Consider the following 27795-nt stretch of genomic DNA (forward strand, 5'->3'; position numbering starts at 1 on the left):
TTTAATCGAGGCACGCTAAGCCTGTAGGAAGATTTCCTGATTTTCCTCATCTTATACATCTGTTAAGAGAGAAGCACAGAAATGGTCCAATTCTATTTCAGCTTCCACTCCCTGACAATGCCAAAGAATCCTGTTGAGATAGCAAAGAGAAATACTGAAGAAGGTTGAGCCTTACTTCACCTGGGTAACAAACTCACAGCAAGATTTCATATATCTGTCTCAGAATTCAAATATGGAAAATTTGTGGAAAACATTCTGGGAAATACTAGTCAGCTACAAGGCACACCTGCTCAGAAATGAGAAAGAACTTGATGTAAAATCTCATTCTCCTATGTCTCAGTTACATATTTCAGCGGATTTCAAGGAAAAAGATGTTAAAAAATTACAAATTTCCAATACACATCAGTGTTATACATAAAAGAAATATGTATCAGAAGTCAGTCAATGTTTTGTATTTTCTTGAGCAATTATACAGACTCACAGGAGAAAATATTTTCATTAATTTTCACCTAAAGATTACTAAATAAAGAAAATCTATATTGTTTTACTCAAACACTACTGCTCATTGTCATTTGTTAACCATTTCTTAACATCATTATTCATCCCTATCTTTTATGGAGATTTAGATACGCAGTTTTCTACATATAGTATTCTATTTTATATAAATGCATTTTGAAATGCATTTACAATAATCATTTAGTCATTTAAGCGTCTGACTTCGGCTCAGGTCATGATCTCGCAGTTCACAAGTTGGAGCCCCACATTGGGCTCTGTGCTGACAGCTCAGAGCCTGAAGCCTGCTTCGGACTCTGTGTCTCCCTCTCTCTCTGCCCCTCCCCTGCTCCCACTTTGTCTGTCTCTCTCTCTCAAAAATAAACATTTAAAAAAAATTTTTTTAATAAAATTAAAAAATAAAAAGAAATTTGTAACACTGTTATAATCAATTATGTACTCATAATTGTAATAATAATTCAACCCAGAAGAAATTTTTGACACTTACAACTTTTAGTCATAATTTTTTTTAATTATAAACAAATTTTTATTGCAGAAAAGAATGACAGAACAAGCAGTAAAATATATTTGAACATAAAAATATATTTTTAAAACTCTTGTGGGGAAGTAGAGTGAAAATACAAACTCATAGAAAAAATAATGTAAATTTCTATAAAAATGGATGATGATGAGTATTCAATTTCTATGGAATTTGATTTGATTATATGCATCTTAACCCTTTTTATTTTAAAACATTCATATTTACTTTAACCAGAAATTACATCTTTTGCAACTAATTTTAGGACAAAAAATTTTACACATCAACTTAAAAATTATTTGGGGGGTATGTCAGCAAAATGTATAAAGACCATTGCTTATGCCTTCAGCTTACCACTGAGATCAACTTCGGATATGGTTATCCTCCTCAGACAAGAAGTCAGAGGTCAGTTAGGGCAATTGTGCTCGCATCTTCATAAGGTCTCTTCTCCCTTTTGTGGAATCTCCTGGGGTCACTGGTATAGATTTTGTTCCCTTGAATGTCTTGAATGGGTCAAAACAACATATCACTAAATCAGCTCCAAGGCTGTTTTGTACCCAAGGCTATAATTGAAAACCTGCTCTATTGCTGTCTCAAATTATGTCCCCCTACTTTTTTCAACATTAATAGAAGTTCCTAAAAGAAGATCAAATGATAACTAAAAATACTCTAAAAATTAAAAGCCAAAAAGATGTGCTCAATTTGATTATGACCCCCTCCCAATATGAATTTTCCAGGGAGAAATGAAAAGTTCAGATACTAAATTACCTAAATTACCCTGGCAGTGAACTTAGCTCCTAAAACTGAAAAAAACAAACAAACAAACAAACAAAAAAAACAACCTCCCCCAAAAGGCCCATCCTGTTAAGCTTACCCAAGCATCCCCTGACATGGGCAGGCCCCTGTGAAATTTAAGATATGAAGCAGTAGAGTAGAAAGCACACTTTCTGTGGGAGGCCTGACTCCCATGGAAAAGGGGAAAGGGAGAAGGTGGGCTGCATGTGCCAAACTTACACATCAGGAAACTTGTTAGTAGCACTGGAATAGAGTATTCAGAGTTAAGATCATGGCACCCACTCCATACTTCAAGAAACATCTGATGCAGGAAAGAAGTATTTCCCCCTAAAATGAAGAAATAGAACAGAATTATAAGAAACAATCTCTCTTATTTAAGAAATGTTTATTGAGCTCAAATTTCTGAGCTAGATTTGCTGGGAGATTCATAAGTGAATCAGAACTGGATGCTGCCTACCAACCAACCACTAACATTTGTAACAGACACGTATATGTCAATGCCACATATTTTAGGTTTTTGCTGCAATAGTGCCCTACTTCCAGTACCAGTTTTTGTATTAGTGTAGATTAGGTTTTGTTTGTTAGCAAACAGCTCTAAACATCTCAGTGGTTTAGAACAGCAGAGATGTATTTCTCATTCATACGACTGTGTCTGTCACCTAAAGGCTCTTTTCTACTTTGTCCTGAATCTAGGACCCTCACTGAGGTAAGCAACCACCATATGAAACATTGTCGGGGTGACAGATTAAAGAAGGCCACAAATTCTTTATCACTCTTCTCCCCAGTCTCCATTCAAGAGGTGGAGTTTATTTCTCTTCCCCTTGAAACTGAGCTGGCCCTGTGACTGCTTTAACCAATAGAATGTGTTATTTCTAGGCCTAAGACTTACAAGACCTGGAAGCTTTTGCACTTTTGAGAGTCCTGAACTAATAAGAAATTAGGTTACTCTGCTGGAGAAGCCATTGTGAAGCAAGGCCCTGGGATAACACTGGGAAGAAGAAAGGCTTGGCTATTCTTGCATCCAGTCAAGCTTCCTAATTACTCCAGCTCCAGAAAATACCTGGCTGGAACCACATGAGACCCCAAGCAAGTTAAGACAGCTGCCCATGAGCCCATTCAATCCACAAAACCATTAGTGATAATAAAAGTTACTCTTTTTTTAATGTTTATTTATTTTTGAGAGAGAGAGACAGAGCATGAGCATGAGCATGAGCATGAGCATGAGCATGAGCATGAGCAGAGGAGGGCCAGAGACAGAGGGAGACACTGAATCTGAAGCAGGCTCCAGGCTCTGAGCTGTCAACAACAGAGCCCAACATGGTGCTTGAACTCGTGAGCCTTGAGATCATGACCTGAGCCAAAGTTGGACACTTAACTGACTGAGCCACCCAGGTGCTCCAAACCAGTTACTATTTTAAGTCACTAAGATTTGGAGTGCTTTGTTATACAGCAATAACTAAAACATTCCATCATTTTGCCAAAAGGAAAGAGGGCATGAGACATTATGCATTCTTTTCTTAAGTTTATTTATTTTGAGAGAGAGAGAGGGAGAGCATGAGCAGGGGAGGGGAAGAGAGAGAAGGAGAGAGAATCCTAAGCAGGCTCTATGCTGTCAGCACAAAGCCCGATGCAGGGCTCAAACTCACAAACCAGGAGATCATGCCCTGAGCTGAAACCAAGAGTTGGACGCTAATCAACTGAACCACCCCGGAATCTCCCTTTAAAAAAAAAAAAAAAAGTTGATTTAGAAATTGTGCATTCTTTAAGCTTTTACTTGGAAGTGATACAGACCACTTCCAATCACATTTCATTGGCCACACTGAGTTCAAAGGAATAGGGAAATGCAAGTCTGCTATGTGTGTGGGAAAAGAAGTGGAAATATTTGGTGGCCAGTACTATTATCTCCCAGGGAGAGGTCAGGGCTGGAGAGGTACATCTTCCATAGAGATGAGAAGTAAATCACTAAGTAGATAAAATGTCAAGGAAAAAAGAGTAACAAGAGGAGAAAAGAACACAGATAATGACAGATGCTTATAGATGACCTCTGGGTGAAGCAGGGGTGGATTATAAGGAGGAAAAGGGAGGTGGAAAAGACTCAGAAAAGGAATATCTACAGATGCAAAAGGAGAACACGTAGGGATCCAAAGCAGAGTTTCAGTAACAAAATAGTCAAGAAGAGCATAAAATAAAATGGATAGTATAGGGAAGAAATTGGTAGAAATTCAGAGAAAGAGATCATTGTGGGCTGATACAGCCTGGGACAGAGGCAGAACTAGAGAAGGAATTGGAAGGTAACAGAATTTGGGTGGAGAAAGGATTAAGAAGGGCACTCTCAATGAGGAAATAGAATGAGTAAAGTCTTGGAGTGGGGAATGAATTTAGCAATGGGGAGGATGCAGATTAGGTATTGTAAAAGGAAATGCATCGAAGTAATAGAAGTTATGTGTAAAGATTAGGTTTGCTGCAGAAGGGGAGGAAGCAAAGCCATTTGTGGATTTATAGACGACTTTGAGTGCCAACTGAGATTTCTGAGTTGTTTCCTTTAAATAGCTGAGTGCCACTGGAGATAGGGTGTCCAAGTTAAGAAAATCAGTATACAGGACTAGTGCCTTCATGTGGAACAAAGAAGGGAAAGAAGAGCAGAAAGTTACTACAGTATTCAAAGCAGGAATATCCTACTGTGAGGGATTGTTACCTGGCAGAGAGAAAGAACTGCCTTCTCAACCAATTCAGGGGGCTTAGAATGAGAAGTTGCTCAGAAAAAAACTTTAGAGGGGGGAGAGGGGCTTCAAGTGTGGAGAAGTTGAGATATTTATTTTATTAAGGACATGGAAGAAAATGTTTGACTTTTTACTCTCACGGCAAACAATGTTGGTTACCTACCCAACATTCCCCACTCTATTTTCTTGACAACTTCAATACTGCTCATCTCTTCCTTTCAAACCAATCAGGGAAAAGAAACACACATGTGTATAATTCAGCTCCAAGGTAAATCCTGATGGTTTAAGCCACTTGGTTTAACCACTCAACTAACATCTTTCTAGGGGAGGAAAGAAGGTTGGTTTTTTTTGATGCCCCAATGTCAGGGGTGTGCTACCGTCATTTAGTGGGAAGGGGCCACAGATACTAAGTGTCCAGCAATGCATGCCACAATCCTGCATAAAACCTGCCAAAAGTCAGATAAACACTAACCAGACATGGTAATCCCAAGCTCCTTGTCAGTTACTGTTTAGGGAATAGTGACCCAGTTCAGTCAATAACATACAAGGAGTGGCCTGCTATGCAGCTTCCCAGGTGGTTTCTTCCTGCTTATTGAGGTCATCCCAATTGTATCCATCTTCTCTCCCAAGCATCTCATCCCAAGCATCCATCTTCTCTCCAAAACCAGTTTCTTCCCAATCATCCTGTTTCCATCATTGGCATTTCCTGTTACCAACTCCTAAAGCAGTTATGACATCTAACCATTAACCTCAGGATGACCACTCAGATTTGCCTGGGACAATCTAATTTTAATCCTGTTCTCCCAGTGTATAGTGCCACCTTTCAGTTCCAAAAATATTCTAGATTGGAGACTAGACCATATGGTCACTTACTTTTCCCAATTAAATCCTGTTCATTCTGCCCCAAGAAAGTACAGGGGTGAGCAAACTATGGCCTATAGACTCTTTTTGTATCTCTGTAGATCAAAAAAGGGCTTTTACAGGTTTAAAGAGTTGAAAAAAAATAGTATTTCATGACACCTAAAATGTCAGTGTCCATAAATAAAGTTTTACTGGAACACAATCATGCTCATTCCTCTAAGCATCTTTTAGGTTGCTTTCTTACTATAAGACAGTTGAGTAATTATGAAAGACAGGCCTAAAATATGTTTGGCTCTTCATAGAAAAGCTTGCAGACCCTTGCCCTAATGCCACTTAGTTCTAAGTTTCCTCATTTCTTGCACTAATACCATAGGCTACTAACTTGTTTTCCATGCTTTTGCTACTCCAGTCTTTAATACATCGGGTAGATAATCTAGAGAAGTTTTATCCGGTCATTTGCCCCTTCAAACTCTTCAATGGCTCCTCCAAAACGGGCAGTATAAGTCCAAGCCTATCTGTTGACTTAAGACTACCAACCTAATTTTCCAGACTTTGCTCCTGATTACTGAAGCGAAAATGGAACACTAGTCGTTTCCCTAATAAGTACTTTAGTTCGTATCATATGCCCCCACTGCTTTTCGGGTCTGTCCTCCATCGCCCCGGTTCCTCAAGATTAAACGAAAATTGTTACTCCCTTAATACACCTTCACTCATTTATCACACCGATTGTTCACAGCAAGTAGTTCTTGGGAGTTGGGCGTGGGGGAACTCCCTGACACAAAAACAACAGACTAGGACACGAGCCAGCAAGTCAAAGGAGTTGAGTGCTTGAGGTAAGGAGCCCAGAATAAGGCTTCAGAGGTGAATTTATACCAGATTTTTAAAGGACTTGAGAGGCTAAAAGACTGTGAAAGACTTAGGGAGATTAAAAATTAAAAATGTAAATAAAGTCGAATGAGCGAATCAAAGGACCACCTCATTCTAGCCTCTTCCCTACCGCCACGGACTATGATTTAAGCGGTAACACCTTTAGTCTGAAACCTGAAAGAAAATTCTACAAGCTTAGTCTTGACCAAAACCACCCGGGAGTGGCTGCTCCGTGCTAGCGCAGGCAGCGAGTAGATTTTGGATTCCAAATAACCGTAGTGCGGGCACTGTGCAGTCTTTCCGCGACAAGACGACTCCAGTTCGTCGCCAAAACTTTTGGGCGGTAGCTTGTCTGCGCGCCCACACTCCCAGCTTCCGGAAAGGCGCGCCGGCGCCACGGGGGAAAAAGGGACGCCCCTCAATAGTTTGCGCCAGCAGTTAAAACTAAGTCGTGGCCTCCCACAAGCCACCAACCTGCGCCCTCGAAAAGGCGACCCAGCCAGGTTCCCGCCTCCGCAGCCGCCTAGGCGCACGTGAAATCCCTAGAGGAGCAAAAGCGAAGAGGCGGGAGTTCGCGGACACGAACTTAGACCTGGGAAAGGAAGCGGTTCCAGGGCGCACGCGCATTGCGAGGGGATTGGGCGGAGCCTGCCTCCCGGAGGAGTTGCAAAGGAAAGGAGAGCGCGTGGCGCTCCGGAACTCGCGCACGCGCCGTAGTCTCACTCGGCCTGTGCGCGCGCGCGGCCGGCGCTGCATCTTTTCTTCAAGCCCGCCCCCTTCTTCCACTTCAGCCAGGGTAGGCGACGAGCGAAAGCAGGGAAGTGTGGGGCGAGGTGGGCGGGGCGTCGCACGCGAGCGCGGTCTGCAAAAGAAGGGAGGAGGAGGGAGAGATCCAAGACAACGTTACCCCGTCAACACCCAATCGAGAGCAAGCCTGACCCCGCCCCCTCACCTCATGTTATTGGCTGAGAGGCCTCAGATGGGCGGGGTTGGCCGTGGGGTTGGGGAGGGCAGGGGGCGGGGAGGAGGAGGAAGGCGCTGGCGGGCAGTGATGGCGGCGGGTGATGGGGACGTGAAGCTAGGCACCCTGGGGAGTGGCAGTGAGAGCAGCAGCGACGGCAGCAGCGAGAGCCCAGGCGGCGCGGGAGCGGCAGCAGAAGGGGGCGGCTGGGCAGCAGCGGCATTGGCGCTTTTGACGGGGGGCGGGGAGATGCTGCTGAACGTGGCGCTGGTGGCGCTGGTGCTGCTGGGGGCCTACCGGCTGTGGGTGCGCTGGGGGCGGCGGGGTTTGGGCGCCGGGGCCGGAGCCGGCGAGGAGAGTCCCGCTGCCTCTCTGCCTCGTATGAAGAAGCGGGACTTCAGCTTGGAGCAGCTGCGCCAGTACGACGGGTCCCGCACCCCGCGCATCCTGCTCGCGGTCAATGGGAAAGTCTTCGACGTGACCAAAGGCAGCAAGTTCTACGGCCCGGGTGAGGAGGAGTTGGAAGGGGAGGGGGAAGACCTCCTGTAGCTCAAGTGCGACCCTCTTCCGATGGTGGGTGCCCCTAGGCACTGGGTTGGTTTGCCCAGCTCTCTCGATGTCTGAACCCCTGTGCCCTGGCTGCTGCACCTGGGACGGCCGTCCCCACACACAACCCCAGCAGCGGGCACTTACAGCTTTCCACCCTCCGAAGTCTGTGTTTCAGTGTTGCTAGCTCTCAGCTTTCATCTTTCTCTCATCCCTCCACGAAGCCTTTTCTTGTGCTGAATTTTTCAAAATACTTTTAGTTGTCGCCTGTCAAGCTGGCCCATAACCTTTCCTGAGCTTTCTGATTCCTGGGATAGGTGGGGGCAGGAGGGAGGAGAGATGTCTAAAGTACGGACCTGAAGTTGTACGCCAGGTAATTCACAGCTTTCCTTTCTTTACTCTTTTTAGCCACTGATCTCCCTTTTCCCTCTGCCATTCCCCATAAGGCCACGTTTAGGTACACGTAGTTACAAGTTCCTACCGTTTAGCTTGTGAAGTCTGGGCATATAAGCAACATCTCAGATTCTTTTTCTTTAAACCAGTTTTAGTATGGAGCCACTTTCCAAGATTAACCATGTATGTAGGATGTAGACAGACCAGAATGTAGATCTTAATAAAGACTGGCAAAGATATTCTCCCTGAGTTTTGGAGGTGGAGCTCAGATACCCCAGCAGGCGGGCCTGTCTGGTTTCTTTCTTTCTTTCTTTCTTTCTTTCTTTCTTTCTTTCTTTCTTTCTTTCTTTCTTTCTTTCTTTCTTTTTTTTTTTATCATAGGAAGGCAAGTATTCAAATACATGTTGATAATGACTTACTGTGTTTTCACTGAGCAGAAAAAACTTAAAAAAGCTATAAATCCACACCCAGTGCAAGGTTTCCGCAAGTTAAAGGTTTTTAAAACTTTGCTTTCAGAGAACCGTGTATGTAGGGTCATTGGGTTAGAAACCCTTGTTTCTTCCATGTAGTTACAGCGTACATTTCAGATTATGCTAATAAACTTCAGTTCAGACTCATGGAACCTGTTGGTATACAATAAAATTGAGCAACATTGTACATCCTGGTTATGTAGTAATTAATTCTAAGCTTAAAAAGTGACTACAATAAAAAATAAATAATAACATTAGGGACCTAGAGTGACCTGTTATTCGAAAGAGTACATTCAAGCCTTAAAGTTAAGGGGGTTGGCAAGTCTAAAAACAAGTTGGTTTCCTTCTTGATTTAATCTGTTAGTACAGGAGATTTATTGGTACTTGTAAATATATACTTTCGGTTTTAGTGTTTGATGGCTGGAATATATTTTAAAGTGCGTTGGTTAAGTAAAATAGGAATAAGAAATTGGAGATTTTATGTGTTAAACTATTTAATTGCTCGGTTGCTTGTATTTTTGTGTGTACATCTACATTGAATTTAATTAAGTCATAGGTATCTTATAAAGTATTTGCTTCTGGTTATGTAAATATGAAAAACAGTTGTCTACCTACTTAACTCAGCTAAAACAGTTAATACTTTTTCTTAAGAATATGAGGGACAAGAAAATAGAGCCAAAGTAAAGTAACTAAACGGACAGACCAAATTAAATAGTTAATTTTTTTTAAATCAAGGATTTACACAATATTTTGTACCTGAAGTTTTTTTCTTATTAATATTAAAAAGTGTATGCAATGATTAGAAATTGTGTACAGTTTTAGGTTTTTAATGTAGAGCTTACCCAACTAAAAGACCTGCTTTTGTAGCCCCTATCTAAACTGACAATGAAACAAAGTGTTAGTGCAAAGAAGCATATTAGTCCTCACACATTATGCTTTGCCACTATCTGCAAATAGCTAGAAAAGGTTATCCTGGACATAGTTTAGCAGCCTCCAGTGGCAAATGTTCTGCAACAGAAATTAAAAATTAAGAGTCATAGATATAACGTAGATAGCCTTTGTGCAGCTTGAGCATTAAGGGGCTTCCTAGATAACACGGAGAAATCACTTTTAGGTTGGCTTCCACCAATTCCCAGGTCCTGATGAACAGCCTAAGAGTAATTAGTTATTTTATTCTAAGTATTTATTGTTCAACCTAGTAGAGATGTTTGGAACGTTGTATTATGGAAAGGAACCTTGAAAGTAGACAGATCACCTATGGGCTTGAAATATGTTGACATTTCACATTAACAGATGTAGCACTTTTTCTAAAAGTCTTGAAGCCAAATTTCAGATATAAGTTTATTTTGGGTTTTAATTTTTATTTTCATCTTCAGTCATCTGAGCACTTTGAAGCAATTTTAGCCTGACAGTCTTAGGGCTAAGGAGCCAGAAAACCTCATTTCTTTGCCTAGCCAATATCTACTCCCATTTCACAATAATAGTTTTAGAGTTAAAGATTTTTTATTTTGTGAGGTTTTTCTATGTTGAAAAATTCTATGTTGAAAAATTCTTAGTCATTTTTAAAGTTCAAGTTCTTAAAAAATTATTGACAATTTAGTGGAGTAAACACATGTTGGCAAACAACTGGCATTAACTACATTTGTCAGCATTAAATTTAGTAACAGTTCAGGCACTTGGCCAGCATGTGAGGAAAGTGATCAGGTAAGAAACAATGCATATGGGAGGAGAAAGAAAGTAAGATTTGTTAAGCACCTACTACATCAGATCCATTAATTTGTCATCTCCATGTTACTTCAGTGAGGTTAGTAAGTATTCTTGCCCTCAGATGGGGAGTCTGAGGTGCAGATGGGGAGTCTGAGGTACAGACATGACATTCAAATCCAGGTACATTTGACCACAAAGCCTATCTATACTAGTTCAGGTAAACTACATAATGGGATAAACTTGCAGAGAATCTACCTGTTGTTTTGATACCCTCTCCAGGGTCCCATAAGGATCTAAAGCCTCAAAGAAACACACTTTCATGGCTGTATGTTTGGCTGTCCAATATGGTAGCCACAGGCCACATAAGGCTTTTTAATTTTAAGTTAATTAAAATTAAGTATAATTAAAATTGAGTTCCTCCATCTCACTGGCCACATTTCCATTACTCAGTAGCCACATGGCTACCATATTAGTGCACTTTATAGAGAATTTCCATCTTACCAAAGAGTTCTTTTCAACAGCATTGATTCTAGAGGTCAAGGGAGGAGGAGGAGGAAACTCCATTTATTGAGCTTATTATCTCATTTAATTTTCAAACAGCCCTAGGAGATAAGTAATGTTCCCATTTTACAAATGTGGAAACTGAAACTCAAGGAGGTTTTACTCAAAATCACCTACTTAGTGGCAAAGCTAGAAATCAAACAGTATAATTGACTTCACATGCCATCCCATCCCATTGTATCACAACAAAATATAATATCACACATTTCTAGAGTCATAATAGAGTAGGAAGACTGGAATAGATAGTATAATTCTAAATAACTTGATTAATATTACTACAGTGAAATTCTACCAAAGTAGTGTTTTTGTTTATTCTTTAGAATGGCAAACAATTATACAGTTGTATAATTTGTATAATAGTTTATTCTGCATTTCTGAAATTTAAATATATGGCTTTCCCCTTATTCTGTATAGTATTTTCTTTGACACAGACCAAAGCTGTATTTTCTCCAACTTCCCTTTAAATTCCACTGGAAAAGAAAAAGTCATATATAAAAGAAGTACCCCCATGAAAGGGGCACATGTACCTTTCAAGTGATTCTCCTCCTTTTTTAAATTTTATCTTCAGTATGTTAACTTTTATTTATAGTTTGCAAAATTACAGTTGAAGCAAGAGTTGCAGCATATTGACTAGGCTCAACCTGACCTCTTCCTTCGTGGATATCCTATTCACACTATCAGCTATCATCCCAGCTATTTGCTTTGAAGCCAACTGGGTCTGTTTGGACTAATGGCCATACACATCCATTACCTTTCAGTAAAATAAAAGAATCAGCTAAGTTGTCTAATGAATTTTGATACTCTGCTCAAATTTATACTAGTTATTTCTATAATACCTACTCTGAGTTCAGCATCATGCCCTTATTTTTAATCTTTGAGGGAATTGTATTTATGTTAAATACTAACATTAAGTATAAAAGGATAGCTGAAAGCCCATATGAAACCAGAATATGTTATTCATGCTGGAAGAAAATAGATTTAGTAACATCTAGAGTTAGCCATTCATGTTCTTTTAATAATTCTTTCAACAATCTGCGACATAGACCACCCCTCCCCTCTGTACGCATGACAGACATCACTAAATAACTTCTCTACCCTTCGAACCTGCATCATCTCAGGATAGCTAAGATAGGATTTCATCTCCATATTAAATACTGAAAAGGAATTGCCTGTATTTCATTACAGTGTTGCTTAAATAAGATGTTGTGAAAAGTGAGTTAACTGAGTTTTCAAAACAGTTGAGTTCCTACCTGTGTGGAAATTTAGGAAAACAGACAATAAACTAGCATTCAGTATATAACTATGATTTATAGTTAAATATTTTATGAAAGAAATGAATAGGATATGTAATAGAGGGTAAAAAAAGGACTTTGTTTAGAATAGGTGGTTAAGAAAGATGTTTTATTTATATTAGTTTATCAAGAAAAGGGGGTTGATATTTAAGCAAAAACCTAAAGGAGTCAGCCATACAAAGATTGGGTGTGAGAATGTTTTGATGCCATCTAGCACTAGATCTAGAACTGATCATATCACATTAATCAGCAGAGAAAGAAACATCCTTAACCTTTACTGATTTTGAGATTTGACTTGAGCCTTTGTTTGGTTAGTATTACCTCAGTGTTTCTTTTTCCACCAGTCTGGTATGTTTTATTATTCCTCTGTAGATAAAACATATAACCACATTTTTTTTCATTGACTGTAATATCAACACTGTCTTTAAGCAGCTTAATCAGTTTATATGTTTTATCATTACTGATATATTTAGATTTCTGTCATCTTATTTAGTAATTTATCTTTGGCATATGTTTCATTGCCTCCTTTTATCCACTTTTTTTCCTTCGCAGATTGAATTTTTTAATTCTTCCACTCTTTCTCCCTACTTATTTGGATATATTCTATTAACGATTCTTTTGGTGATTTCCTTAAAGTTTTTGCTATAGACACTATCCTTCTGAAGAACATAGGACTATTAGCCAAACATTTCTCTGTGAATTAAAAAAACTCTAAGACACTTTACTGCTGTTTGAGAGAATATTTATTTAATAAATATACAAAAGTACCATGCATACAAATGTGGATGGTGTCTCTTGAGATTCTGTAGTATATAGCCATATGTTGTGGCCCTGGTTTAGAAGGCTTTCACTCTATATGGGGTGCCTGGGTGGCTCAGTCGGTTGAGCATCTGACTTCACCTCAGTTTGTAATCTCACAGTTCCCGAGTTCGAGCCCCACATTGGGCTCTCTGCTGTCAGTGCAGAGCTCACTTGGAATCCTGTGTTCCTCCCTCTCTCTACCCCTTATCTGCTTGTGCATGTGTGCACACTCTCTCTCTTTGTCTCTCTCTCTCTCAAAAGTAATAAAAACAAAATCATTTAGAAAACTTTCACTCTAGTCCCTCCCTCATCCTATTTTCTATATTATTTCTATTAGACTTATAGTTCTGTATTTTTTCAAACTCCTCCCCCAAATTTATTAAAGTATTACCTATTTTTTATTGTCAGCCCTCATTTAAATTTACCAGCATAGTTACCATTTTCTTTATTCACTGTCATTTCTTGAATCTCATTACTTTGTTCAAGGTTCAGCTCTCATTTTAGTGAGGTATGTCCTATAGTTTTTTCATTGGTAGAAAAAAAGTTCTGGGGCACCTGGGTGGCTCAGTCGGTTAAGCATCTGACTTCAGCTCAGGTCATGATCTCATGGTTCATGGTTCAAGCCCCATGTCAGGCTCTGTGCTGACAGCTCAGAGCCTGGAGCCTGCTTCGGATCCTGTGTCTTCCTCTCTCTCTGCCCCTCCCCTGCTCAAGCTCTGTCTCTCTCAAAAATAAATAAGTAAACATTTAAAAAAAAATTCTGTCTCTATATGCCCTTGTTCAGGAATAATAGTATAGGTTTAGTATATAAAATTGTAGATTGACCTTTATCTCAGATCTTCAATAATATTATGCCACTGTCTTCTATTTCTCTTTAAGTGCTTTGGGTAAATTGCATTCCTTTGATTAATCCGTTTTCCCATTTGTCTTTGGAGTGCCGCTCTTTTACTAGGATTTGTCAAGGTGGGGATTTGATTTTTTTTTTTTTAACCTGTGCCACACTCTACTAAAATTTGAGGATGTGTGTCATCCATTTATTCTAGAAAATTTGAACTCATTATCTTCAATTATTGCCTCCCCCATTCTCTTTATTCATTCCTCTGGAACTCTTAGTAGGTACACATTAGCTTTTCGTTCTGTCGTTCATGTCTTTTAATCTTTATGTTCCATCTCTTAATTGCTTAAGAATTTTAGACAAACATACTATAGTTCTTTAATTTGTTTGTATTATTCTGGGGATGCCAGTTCTTGTATCTGCTGTATGTGCTCACTCCTCCATGGTGGTTTGTTTCTTCATGTAGTTTATAATTTTTACTGCAAAAACTTGTCTGCAGCAATTACTGTCTTTTTGTGTCTTGGGGTATTTTTTCTATGTTGTTCCTTAAGCCAACTGTATTTTTTGTTTGGTAATACATAGTTAAAATAGAAGAATTTACAGGGTATTAACAAACATATAAGTTGTTTCCAATCTTTTGTTAATACCTAGTGCTCCTGTAAATATTGATGTACATGTCCTTTTACACACATGAGTAAACTTATGAGGTAAATTCCTAGGGGGAGCCGGGGTGGCTCAGTTGGTCAAGCATCCGACTTCAGCCTAGGTCATGATCTCGTGGATCATAAGTTCAAGACCTGTATCAGGCTCTGTGCTGACAGGTCAGAGCCTGGAACCTGCTTCACATTCTGTGTCTCCCTCTGTCTTTGCCCCTCCTCCACTCATACTCTGTCTCTCAAAAATAAATAAACATTAAAAAAAATTACTTAAGAAAGGAAAATTCTAGAAGTAAAATGACTGAGACTTAGGTTACAGGATATTTTTTGTTTGCGTACTTTATTTCCGAATTGCCCTCCAGAGAAATTGGACCAGTTTACACTTCATGGAAATGCCTATTTCTCACTCCTTTGCCAAAAAATGCAATATCAAACTTCCTGGTCTTTGTCAATCTGAGAAGTTAGAATGGTATCTCAATATTGTTTTAATTTACATTTCTCTTTTTTAGTGAGGTTGGCTACCTTTAGAATTTTGAGTCATTTATGTTTCCTTTCCTACAAATTATGTGTTCATATGTTCTTTGCTACAGTTTTTCAATCATGGTATTGGTCTTTTCCCAGAGATTTTAGGTGTTTTTTAAAAAGTGAATCAGGGGCGCCTGTGTGGCGCAGTCGGTTAAGCGTCCGACATCAGCCAGGTCACGATCTCGCGGTCCGTGAGTTCGAGCCCCGCGTCGGGCTCTGGGCTGATGGCTCAGAGCCTGGAGCCTGTTTCCGATTCTGTGTCTCCCTCTCTCTCTGCCCCTCGCCCGTTCATGCTCTGTCTCTCTCTGTCCCAAAAAATAAATAAACGTTGAAAAAAAAATTTTTTTTTAAAAAAAAAATAAAAAGTGAATCAAAAGTGAATCAATCTTAGCTGCAAACATTTTTCCTAGTTTATTTGTCTTTATACTTTATGGTGTTTTTTCTAAGCCACAGAAATTTTTGGTTTTATGTATTCAAATTTATCTTCTTTCTATGGCTGCTGAGTTTCTTTATCATAAGTTAAAGGTTTTTTGCACTAAAAAGGTTATTTTTTTAAATACGTAGTTTTTTAAAGTACTTCTATGGTTTGGGTTTTTTAGTTCCATTTGGAATTTGTTTTAAGATGTGAAATAAGGATTTTTTTTTTTTTACAGAAAGCTATGCAGTTACCCCAACACTATTTATAGAATATTTTTCCCCAACACTTGCAGTATTACCTTTACTGTTCACTAAATTCCAATAGCTAATTAAGTCCTATTTTTAATATAATAATTATATAATAATATGGGGCGCCTAGGTGGCTCAGTCAGTTAAGTGTCCAACTTCAGCTCAGGTCATGATCTTGCAGGCCCCACATCAGGCTCTGTGCTGATGGTCAGAGCCTGGGTCCTGCCTGCTTCAGATTCTGTGTCTCCCTCTCTCTGCCCCTCCTCCACTCGTGCTCTGTCTCTATCTCAAAAATAAATAAACTTTTAAAAAAATTATATAAGAATATAATCATTTAAGATGCTATTTTTTCACCTTAGACTTCTCATCCTATGAAGGCTGTGTTAAACTCAGTCTCCATTCCAACATTTGGCATAGGCCTGAAGTTTTAATTTTTCAGTCTTCCCTGTCCCCACCCTAAGCCATAAGGGAGGGCCAAGGCCACTGAGCTCAACCCACAGTATGGTTGACAGCCTTCTAGTTTGAATTTCAGAAGCAAGATTGAGTTAAGGAAAGTATTTTACCTGCCTAAAATGGGAGGAGGCCAAACTAGATTCTTTCCCCATTTTATACCAATGCCTTTAAGATTTGCCCAATGTTAAATGTTGGTGAAGCCTCTAGAACCCAGTTATCTTGGCTTCTTGAGAGGTATTCTTTCATTTTCACCACACTACCTTCTCTCTAAAAGTCTTGGGACTTCCTAAATATAAGTATAAAAAATTAATATTTATTACTTGGATTTCTTTCAGTCACTTTTACATATTGCTTCATTTGTTCCTAGGCCCGTTGTAATCTTATTTGGAATACATTACTCAATACAACTATAATTAGGTTTGTTTTTTTTTAAGTTGCTTTAGTAATCACAAAAGACTATTGTCAAAACAGGCCAGAAAACTAGGCTGTTTATAAACTTTAATGAATTAAAGTTTTTCCCTGAGACTATGGTTGTTATACAATGGAAATAACTGAAATATTCATTGTAGAATTTTCTCCTCTTCATAAATACTAATGTAGCTATGTAGTCATTCTAAGAATCACAGTTATGTTACATACTTTAGATATTTAGTTCTTCCTGGAATTTTCTGTTCATTGCATTATTCTTTAAAACATTTTCTTACAGTGGCCATATGTTTTTCCTTTTTCAAAAAAATGTTACCCGTTCTACCTGATCATATTAAAGTAAGCAGTTTCAGGATTCACTAACTAGTAGATTTATTGAATTTTGAACTTGAAAAATCTGTGCCACAGTTATGTTAACTCTTAAAGAGTATTAATGAAATCTGAATTCTAGTATAATGTCATTTTGATGTATTTAACATTATCTTTAAAAGAAGAGTTATTTGGGGGCACCTGAGTGGCTCAGTTGGTTAAGCATCTGACTTCAGCTCAGGTCATGATCTCACGGTTTCTGGTTTCAAACCCCACGTCAGGCTCTGTGCTGACAGCTCAGAGCCTGGAGCCTGCTTCAGATTCTGTGTGTCCTCTCTCTGTCCCTCCCCAGCTCACACCCTGTCTCTCAAAAATAAAATAAACATGGGGCGCCTGGGTGGCGCAGTCGGTTAAGCGTCCGACTTCAGCCAGGTCACGATCTCGCGGTCCGGTCCGTGAGTTCGAGCCCCGCGTCAGGGTCTGGGCTGATGGCTCGGAGCCTGGAACCTGTTTCCGATTCTGTGTCTCCCTCTCTCTCTGCCCCTCCCCCGTTCATGCTGTCTCTCTCTGTCCCAAAAATAAATAAAAAACATTGAAAAAAAAAATTTTTTTTAAATAAATAAATAAAATAAACATTATAAAATATTTTTTTTAATAAAAGATTTATTTTTTAAATGATGTCCTAGAATGTTTGTTACATAAGTACATTTAAGAGAAACTGCCTTGGTTGAATTGCTGTTCATTTTTGGTAGCAAGAATTTTCTTCAAATTAAACATCCACTTTTTTTTTTTTTTTTTTTTAACATTTATTCATTTTAGAGAGACAGAGCGAGAGCAGGGAGGGAAGGGCAGAGAGAGAGGGAGACAGAAAATCCAAAGCAGGCTCCAGGCTCTGAGCTGTCAGCACAGAGCCCAATGTGGGGCTCAAACTTATGAGCTGTGAGATAATGACCTTAGCCGAAGTTGGATGCTTGACCGACTGAGCCTCCCAGGCATCCCTGCAAATCCACTTTTATATCAGCATTATATTGTAGTCTATGATAAAGCAACAGAATATAACTCCCTTAGTTATTACTGAGATGTTAATGTAAAAATGAACCCTTAATAGTCAAAATAACATTAGTTTATATAAGTTGGCCTTTATTATTATTTTTTTTACAAATTATACCTAAAGGCTTAATACCATTAAAATTTGTTTTCCTTGGGTAACTCTATGTTATTTTAGTGTAATAGGTAGCCAAGTATGGTTATCAAAATATTGGAATCAGTAACTTTTATGTTTGTTGTGTAAAGGGGTAGTGGAATGGCAGGTATTTCTGGCTTCTCAGATAATGCTTCTGGTTGTATTATAAATGCAGAGAAATGTACTTTAGTTAGACCTCATATCCTCCTTTCTCTGAGCAATGCATCCAATTCCAATTCTAGTTTTTAATGTTATGTTCTTTATGATCTTACAGGAAAAACTAAACTAGTCTAAAAAGACCTTTTCATAAGTTAAATGCTTCCTGAGGGAAGAAGACCGCTTAATATAGTTTAGAGAGTGAAGAAGTATGTTAATCACTGAATCATTCTTTTCTGTTCAAGAGTTAATAAAACATCATTTTGCCTAGAAATAGGCTTGATTTATTAACTGTTGATTCAAGTTCGCTCTTACTAAGTCGACATCTAAAATCAAAAAAAGAACGTGTTTTATGAAGTTTTGTTTTTACATTAATTTAGCATTGAGGTCTCCTTAGAAAAGTTGGCAGAGAATTTTATAAGAGAATGCATTGGTATATATTAATATACTCAGAGATGGAAGATTTTTTGTTTTTATAATGATCATCTTCTCTCTTTTATAATTCAGATAAGTTTTATGGTTTATACTCTTAAGTACTTTGAAGTAGATTGACTTTTGCAGGCCAGGAAGATAAATATTACAACAAAATGATAAGAAAAGGTGTTGATGTATATAGCTTTCTTGTTAATTCTCTTTTGATTTAATAGGTGTTCTAAAATATCTATTCCCCTGAAATTTTGTAATTAATGGAAATGCTCCAATTTTCAGGTGTCACTCCACCTTTGGGTTTGTGGATCCTCTGTGTTTTCTAAAGGTGGACTATATTTGGAGTAGTTAGAAAAGCAGATGGGGCACTTGGGTGGCTCAGTCGGTTAAGCTTCCTACTTCGGCTCATGGTTCGGGAGTTCGAGCCCTGTGTCAGGCTCTATGCTGACAGCTAGTTCAGAGCTTGGAGCCTTTCTTCAGATTCTGTGTCTTCCTCTCTCTCTGTCCCTCCCCTGCTTGCACTGTTTCTCTTTCTCTCTCTCTCTCAAAAGTAAATAAAACATTAAAAAATTTTTTTAAAAGAAAAGTGGAAATAGTACTTCCTAAGTCTGCTGGTTAATTTTAAGCAAGTCACTGAATGCCTCTGCTTCTGTTCATCTGCCAAGTGAGGAGGGCAAAAATTGTTCCTTTTACTTTGCAAGACTATGAGAGTAAAGTCACATGCTAGAAAATTCTTTAAATGGTTGACTATCATTTTACATTTGTAGTTCTTTACAGCCTTGATCAGCTTTACTTTTTCTTTTGTGTGTGACTTGTCGCTGTTTTAAGTTTGTCAGCATTAAGGGGATATATAATGTTTATAGATTACTTTGTCATCATTGTCGTTCCTCAAGAAAAAAAAATCACACTGGTTCTCTCTATCTGTCTATCTATCGCCTCCATCTCCAGAGAAGCAGCTAGTGCCACAAAGCATGTGGAGTTATGCAAAAAAAAATAAATAAACCCACACAACTGCTTTAAGATGAGGGCTACTTTTCTTTTCCCTAGGGACTATTCTTGCTTAATTTTATTTTTTTATTTTTTATGTTTGTTTATTTAAAAAGAATTTTTTTAACATTTATTTATTTTTTGAGAGACAGAGAGTGTGAATAGGGGAGGGGCAGACAGACAGGGGGCGTCACAGATTCCAAAGCAGGCTCCAGGCTCTGAGCTGTCAGCACAGAGTCCGACATGGGGCTCAAACTCAGGAACCATGAGGTCATGACCTTAACTGAAGTCAGACACTTAACCAATTGAGCCAACTCAGGTGCCCCTAATGTCTACTTATTTTTGAGAGAGAGAGGCAGAGTGCGAGCGAGGGTGAGGCAGAGAGAAAGGGAGACAGAATCTGAAAATCCAGTCTAGGAGCTGTCAGCACAGAGCCCGACTCAGGGCTCAAACTCACAAACCCTGAGATCATGACCCGAGCCAAAGTCGGACACTTAACCGACTGAGCCACCCAGGCTCCCCTGTTCTTGCTTAATTTTAAAAGTTCACATTGCTCTAAAATAAATAATTCCAGGGGCGCCTGGGTGGCTCAGTCGGTTAGGCGTCCGACTTCGGGCTCAGGCCTTGATCTTGTGGTCCGTGAGTTTGAGCCCGTGTCGGGCTCTGTGCTGACTGCTCAGAGCCTGGAGCCTGTTTCAGATTCTGTGTCTCCCTCTCTCTCTGACCCTTCCCCATTCATGCTCTGTCTCTCTCTGTCTCAAAAATAAACAAATGTTAAAAAAAAATTTTTTTTAAGAAATAATTCCAATTTAAGGAAATTTGGATTTTACTGTGTAAATAGAAATAATACTGAATTTCTTTCTCTTAAATGGTTAATACCCTTTTCAATGACAAGTGAAATAGTGGGCAATAATTTGAAGGTTATTAATGTTGACCCATTGTAAAAAGTGTTTCCTTTTCTTATATAGAACACAAATTTAAAAGTATAAATTGGTAGTCTAAGTGTATGCCAATAGGAAAATGATTAAATTTTAGGTATATCCATTCAGTAAGAAAATATATAACAATTAAATGGTAATTGTGAATGTCACCTAATATTAAGTAGCAATATGGAGAATACTTAGGAACAGGAAAATAGAATAAGAAAGTGCTTTACTGGAAGGATTATCTTAATTTTCATGTTAATGTATCTGTACCTATTGCGAATGCCACTTCTGGTTCCGTGCCATGAACTTTTCAGAGTATGTTTCTTATACTCAGTGAACTTTATAGTCCAATGCTTTCTATAATTCAAATTAATTTTCATAAGTTTTTAGATTTTTGTCTATTTAAGTAGATTTTTGAATTCTCTCAAATGTACAGATACTTTCTAACACATAATCTTCAATTTCCTAAATGCTTTCAAATATGAATATGGGTATAATCATTACTCTGTTTATTTAAAAAGCAAGAAATTTCCAGGTTTTTCTTCTAGTTTACTTCTCATTAGAAAAGATTTTGTTCTGTTAACTGAACAGTAAGCTCTCTAACTGACCACTCTGTTGCTCATAATAGTTAAGCTAGTAATTCTGGTTTTAAAATTATTTTCTCTAAATTACCTTTGTCATGTATGGATAACTATAGCCTCAGGAAAGAAAATTTTTTTCTATTGTAAAATTAGGAATTTTAGAAATCTTATTTATTAGCACTTGATTTTTAAAAAAAATATTTAAGTAACCTCTACACCTAACATGGGACTCAAAGTCACATATTCTTATGGCTGAGCCAGCCAGGTACCACCTATTAGCATTTAAATTTTTACTTAATTTAATTTAGTTTACTGATTTTATTTTAGAGAGCATGAGTGGGGGAGAGGGGCAGAGGGGAGAGAGAGAGATTTTTATTATAAAAAGAATTTTTTAACGAATATATAACCAAAATCAGAAAAAGACCCATTAAGTTCAGAGAACAAACTAATGGCTGACATAGGGGAGGGGGTTGAGGAGATTGCCAAAAGTCGTAAAGTGGGGTGACAGATACAGGCTTCCAGTTATGGAATGAATTCATCACAGGGATGAAAGGTACATCATAGGGAATATAGTCAGTAGTATTGTAGCAGTGTCATATGGTGACAGATGGTAGCTGTACTTGTGGTGAGCACAGCATAATATATAGACTTGTCAAATCACTATGCTATACACCTGAAACTAATATAATATTATGTGTCAACTGTACTTCAATTAAAATAATAATAATTTTTTAAATAGCCAGACTACCAGTTACATGAAGTAAAATTTTTTCCTCCATTCCCCAGAAAAGGTTGCCACTGTTAAGTGTTTGGTCTGTATTCTAACTGGTGTTTTTCATGCATATACAAACACATGTAGAATGTGCATACATGTGTATTCTTTTTTTAATTCAAAGCAAATCATGCTATATATATACATATACACACACACACATACTCTTCTGAATTGCTGTTTTTAGTTACTCTATCATGGACTTCTGTGTGTGTCTGTACATATAGAGATATCTCCTTCTTTTTGATAGTTATGTACTATTATTCCATTAAATTAATGTACTGTAATTTAACCAATTTCTTGATATGGAAAATTAGGTTGTTTTGGTTTTGTTTATTTGTTTTAAATAACAAGTGTCTTTTTTGTCATAAGTTTGAGCGGAGATTTTGCTTACTATAAATGAATCTGTTTAAAATAAAGGATCAAAATCTAGTTAATCCTTATTTGGAATTGCAGCTAATATTTTGGAAGAAACTTTCGTTTCTACTTTATGCCAGGCACTGTGCTAGGCACTGAGGATACTGAGATGAGTAATACAATTGCCACTCTCAAGCACAGACTTTGGGAATGGCTCACTGCTGTCAGCATATAAATCATGCCATTCCTTTCTAGGGAAGTGGTTCTTAATTCCCTGGACAAAATGCTAATCATTTTATGTCAGTCAGAGGAACTGTTCCTATAGCCATGTCTCCTGTTTCCCAAGAGCCTTGACAAATGACAACCATTGTTTAATGACTTTTCATAGTTTATATAGGTAATTGTGAATATGTTCTGGTAGTCTGGTGATATTTATTTTGAAAATGGGCCATATTTCTGGTAAAACATTCAGCAAAGATATGTTGAACATCTACGTGTGTTGTGCACTGAGCTAGTCACTGGAGGTGCAAAGATGGTACAGTCTCTGCTCTCATACAACCCTACTTTGGATTAGAGGAAGAAAATGTTTTAGATCCACAATTCATTTGGGTCTTTACCAAGTACTTATCTAGTGGATATTCTGTTTTATTTTTAGATGCCACAATTAATTAACACAAATCAATAAAGCATTATCTCCCCTCAAACAAACCAGTTTCCAAACCTAATTGCTTAAGTTTTCTCTTCTCCCTAATACCTTGTAGTCTTCAACTTTGAATACAAGTTTTGAGGTATCTGAAATTTAAGTTTTAAATTTTCAATGAAAAACTTTATTTTGTTCTAAAGGTAGATCTCCAAGAAGTTTCTTCTCATTGTCTAGTATCTATCTGTGCATGTTTTGAAGTTAAGGCTGTGTACCAAATATGAGTCGTTATGAGGTTTCTTTTATTTGACCTTTTCCTTTGAGACATTCTAAAATATTGTTAAGGTTGGGGCGCCTAGGTGGCTCAGTTGGTTAAGTGCCCGACTGCGGCTCAGATCATGATCTCACAGTTCGTGAGTTTGAGCCCTGCAGCAGGCTCTCTGCTGTCAGCTCAGAGCCTGCTTCAGATCCTCTGTCTCCCTCTCTCTCTGGCCCTACCCAGCTCTCCCTCTCTCTCTGGCCCTACCTAGCTCTCCCTCTCTCTGGCCCTACCCAGCTCATGCTTTCTCTCTCTCTCTCTCTCAAAAATAAACAAACATTAAAAAGATAATAATAATAAACAAAATATTGTTAAGATGATGTCAATAATTTCTTTTTTTCCCCCAGCTGGTCCATATGGAATATTTGCTGGTAGGGATGCCTCCAGAGGACTGGCGACATTTTGCCTAGATAAAGATGCACTTAAAGATGAATATGATGATCTCTCAGACTTGAATGCTGTACAAATGGAGAGTGTTCGAGAATGGGAAATGCAGTTTAAAGGTACCTTCATTTTCTTGGGTTCTTTGGAAATATTAAATTTACGGCCAAAGAAAGTATATACTATTTCACTTCTTTAAGAAACCTAAGGATATATTTTCACCACCATCATTATTTGATGATAAAAATAGCAAAATTTGAAAATGGTTGTTACATATTAGTTAAAAATCCATTTTTAAAAATTGAGTTGTTACCAACTGTAAGTCTAACAAATTGTGACACCTTTAGTCTTATAAGGCTTTTTAAGTAAGACATAGTATTTTTAAATATAGGCTTCTATTTAAAACTGAATTCATTATGGATATTGATACTATAATTTATTCTAAAATGATTTTACTGATCTTACTCTCAAAACTATAAAGAAAAAATGTCATTCCCCTTTATTATACCCTCATGGCATCAGTTAATACCTCTTGACAGCTGTGACACTCCAGACAGCTATTTATGTGACCTATACATCCCTTGGAAACAGTTCTGGCTTCTTGGCATTTGAACTGGTTCTACTGTATGAGGTAGTCCTCCTGTCTTCTCCTTCTGGTTTGTCAGTTAATTCACTTAACCTAGTTCAAATTCCTGACCAAAAAATGACTAAATATGTATCACCTTGGACATTATAGTGTTCTAAATTAAGTACTGGTAACCTAAAACAAGGAATATTAACAGAGATGTAAGAAGAGAGTTTGCTAGGAGAAAGAATAATGGTATGACTGGGGCCACACACTGAGTTCTCAAAGAACACAGGATAATGAGTAACAAATGACTTTGCATCTCATTTGGTTTATTTTCTTGGAGACTACTAGCAGATGTCCCATTTTCTCCCAAGAATATTTTCTAGTTGGATCTACTTAGCATGATCTCTAAGTGATTCTGATGAAATGTCCTTGGTTAAGAGCTGGGAGAATGGAACACTTTTCCTGGTAAAGCACAGTCCCCAAGCTTTGTAAATTCCCTAATCCTGTTTTCTTTTGTTCAAGCCTTACATGAATACAAAGACCAGCCAAGGTGAGCAATAGGATCAATGTAGCTTATTCGATATAATTTTAAAAGTGGTGAACACCTTCCCTGCTGCGTAATGGAATAGTAAAACAAATTTGATCACTACTGATTTTCTTTTGATGTATTTTTCAGAAAAATATGATTATGTAGGCAGACTCCTAAAACCAGGAGAAGAACCATCAGAATATACAGATGAAGAAGATACCAAGGATCACAATAAACAGGATTGAACTTTGTAAACAACCAAAGTCAGGGGCCTTCAGAACTGCAATTCTTACTCCCTTTCACAGAATGTCCAGCGTCTTTGGGTTTGGTTCACCTGCTGCAAAAAACATTCAACAGATTGTATACAAGCTAAATGAGTCTCACTTTGAAGATTTGAATACTAGACATTATTTATGCTGCCAACCTCATTTGTTGCAGTTGTTTGTAATGTCTGGTGGGGCTTCATCATCCTGAAAAGGAGGAAACAGGGACTTTTTTAAAGAGCAAGAAAGTCACAAGGTTACTATTCCCTCTCTCCCTCCTTCCCTCCCTCCCTCCTATTTTTTTTTTTTTAAATCAAAGACAACCAGATATGTATTTGCTACTTACGTGTACAAATCTCCTCAAAAACAGCAAGAGATTCATGTGCTGTGTTTTTGTTATAGCTCTGAGGGAGGAGACCTAGGCAGGAGAGGTTGGGGGTGCACATCAATTTGAGTAGTTTAGATTATTGAAACATTAAAATGTGAATTCTCAAACTTTTCTTTTTGGGTTTTGTCAGGAAAAAGGAAAAAACCCTGCTACGAAATCTTTGGAAATTAGGAGAAGGGATTTCAAGTGGATCTAAGTCAAAGTTAATTCCCAATAGTAAGATCATTTGAAACTAGTTTTTATCCCTTCCCTTCCCCTAGATCAAATCAATATTAATTGTGCCTTATTTCACTTACATAGACTTGAATTATTTTTAGGAAAAGCCCCTATGTGAATTCAGAAGTCATTACAAGCAGCATTGAGACTGAAGTTGGAATATTCTGTTGACTGCAAAACTTTGATGTCATTCTGTGTACATAGAATGTAAAAGGAATATTCAGTGTTACTGCCACATATGTTAATATACACAAACTTAATTAGCATTGTAATGGCCAAATGCATTCCCTCATGCTTTTTCTCTTTTAAAAAAAAATCAAAAATCAAATCAACAACTTTGTCCCCCAACAGCAGCCTAATTTTAGGAGTCTGACCCTCACATCTCATTGGTGTGGGTGCATGGGGCTGTGGTATGGATGTTGTATGGGTGCGTCTGAATGTGTGTGAGAGCGCCTTGGAAAGGACTCTGCAGATACTGTAAATACCAGTACCATTTTAATAAAGCATGTACAATAAACCAAAATAAGCTTGAGTTGGACTTTATATATAAACTGTAAGCCCAGTGCATTATGATATGGTAGTCAGGATTATGCATTTGATTCAAGATAAGGAAAAGTCTTGGAAATGAAAAGCAGGCACTGGTTAACCAACTTGTACACATTGTACCACATTCACTGTAACTTTAGGAAGAAATTCCACTTTGTGGAACATTCTCGAGATCTGAGATTATTCAGGTAAGAATTGATATATAAAAATGTACATATTTTGACTTTATATTTTGATGCTGGCTATACTAGAAGTAATAGCACCCAGGTGATAGTTACTGAACACAAAATAATAAAGGGTATTACACTGATAAGTACTGAATTCTTCTATTCATTTGAAAAAGCCCTTATGAAAAGCCCTGCATATTCTGCATATGTCAGTTACTTGATTTCATTGAGACTATTTAGGTTCTTGGTTACACCAAAAACTTAACAAGTCGCCCATTAAAGTCACCAAGTTAAAGAAGAGGTTTATTCTACTTTATGAATATAACATATGCAGAAGCCGTCAAAGAAAGGGGAAATTTAAATTGCAATAATAAGCTAAAGTATGAAAAATACTGCATTCTATTATATTCAGTCTTGGGATGTTTTATAGAAAATAATGATCTTCAGCCAAATCTTTGCTGAAGACTGGTTGTAAAGACTGAAGAATATTGGTAAATGGTTTGTGTGTTTTTTATGTAAAATATTTTATAAAATTTGCTAACATACATGTCCTCTGTAGTAAACATATAAATATATATATGTGTGTGTGTGTGTGTGTGTGTGTGTGTATGTATATATATGTATATATATATACATATATATACATACACACACACACACACACACACACACATATAAGTTTGAGCCTGAAGTTCAGAAATAAATCTGCACTTGTGAATAGAGAAACCCTAAATATCCATGCAGTAAAAATGATACAGTCTGTTAAGAAAATTGAGTAATTTGTGTTTTGGACTTGAAATAAACTTATATAGACAATTCCTCAATTTCAGTTGAGTGTTTCTCATTCTCAGGTAGTTTGCTGGGTAGTCTTAGAGTAAGGAGATAGAAGCTGTGGTGGTATTTTTGCTGCTGTTTTCCCCTTAGACTCTATTTCCCTAACTTTGCTGATTATTAGAACCACTTGAAGTACTTAAAATGCACATCAGACCAAACCTACTACACACTGAGCCATAATTGAAAGAAAATGGGTCTCAGACTCTTGCTTTGTTTTGTTTTGTTTTTAATTTTATTTTAGAGAGTGAGGGAGCACGAGCAGGGGAGAGGGACAGAAGAAATGAGAGAATCTCAAGCAGGCTCCATGCTCAGCGCAGAGCCTGACTCAGGGCTTGATCCCATGACCCCATGATCATGACCTGAGCCAAAACCAGGAGTCACGCTCAATGGACTGAGCCACCCAGGCACCCCTCAGACTTCACTCGTAAGAAGTCCATGGTAATTCTTGTGGTTAGGCACATCTGAGAAACACTACACTAATCATTTCAAGTTATATTGTCCATCTTTGACATCCACTTGAACTTACTCTTCGATAAATTTAGTCTTGATTTCCTGTATTTGGTTTCATATTCCCTAAAGTTTCTCAGTTACATATCAGGAGATTCCACATAAAAATCTAATGTGATTTTTTTTAAACATTGTTTTTATTCAGATTTTTATCTTCTGATAGTATCTTAAA

At 37.9% G+C, this 27795-nt stretch overlaps 1 protein-coding gene across 1 annotated transcript; it reads left to right on the forward strand.

The window, feature by feature from the left end:
* Positions 1-6938: 6938 nt before the first annotated feature.
* PGRMC2 (progesterone receptor membrane component 2) lies at positions 6939-26092 on the forward strand. The gene is made up of 3 exons (XM_043568649.1): positions 6939-7742; positions 23569-23724; positions 24850-26092. The coding sequence occupies exons 1-3, from the start codon at positions 7229-7231 to the stop codon at positions 24945-24947; spliced, it is 768 nt and encodes a 255-aa protein (XP_043424584.1). The 5' UTR covers positions 6939-7228; the 3' UTR covers positions 24948-26092.
* Positions 26093-27795: the final 1703 nt, after the last annotated feature.

The sequence above is a fragment of the Prionailurus bengalensis genome, chromosome B1, assembly GCF_016509475.1.
Source record: "Prionailurus bengalensis isolate Pbe53 chromosome B1, Fcat_Pben_1.1_paternal_pri, whole genome shotgun sequence".
Lineage (NCBI taxonomy): Eukaryota > Metazoa > Chordata > Mammalia > Carnivora > Felidae > Prionailurus > Prionailurus bengalensis.

What these genes read in the sequence shown, in the direction of transcription:
- PGRMC2 (XM_043568649.1), top strand. Translation starts at nt 7,229, where the DNA reads ATGTTATTGGCTGAGAGGCCTCAGATGGGCGGGGTTGGCCGTGGGGTT. An exon ending in CAGCAAGTTCTACGGCCCGG is followed by an intron (nt 7,743 to 23,568) that starts GTGAGGAGGAGT and finishes TTTTTCCCCCAG; the next exon opens with CTGGTCCATATGGAATATTT. An exon ending in ATGGGAAATGCAGTTTAAAG is followed by an intron (nt 23,725 to 24,849) that starts GTACCTTCATTT and finishes TGTATTTTTCAG; the next exon opens with AAAAATATGATTATGTAGGC.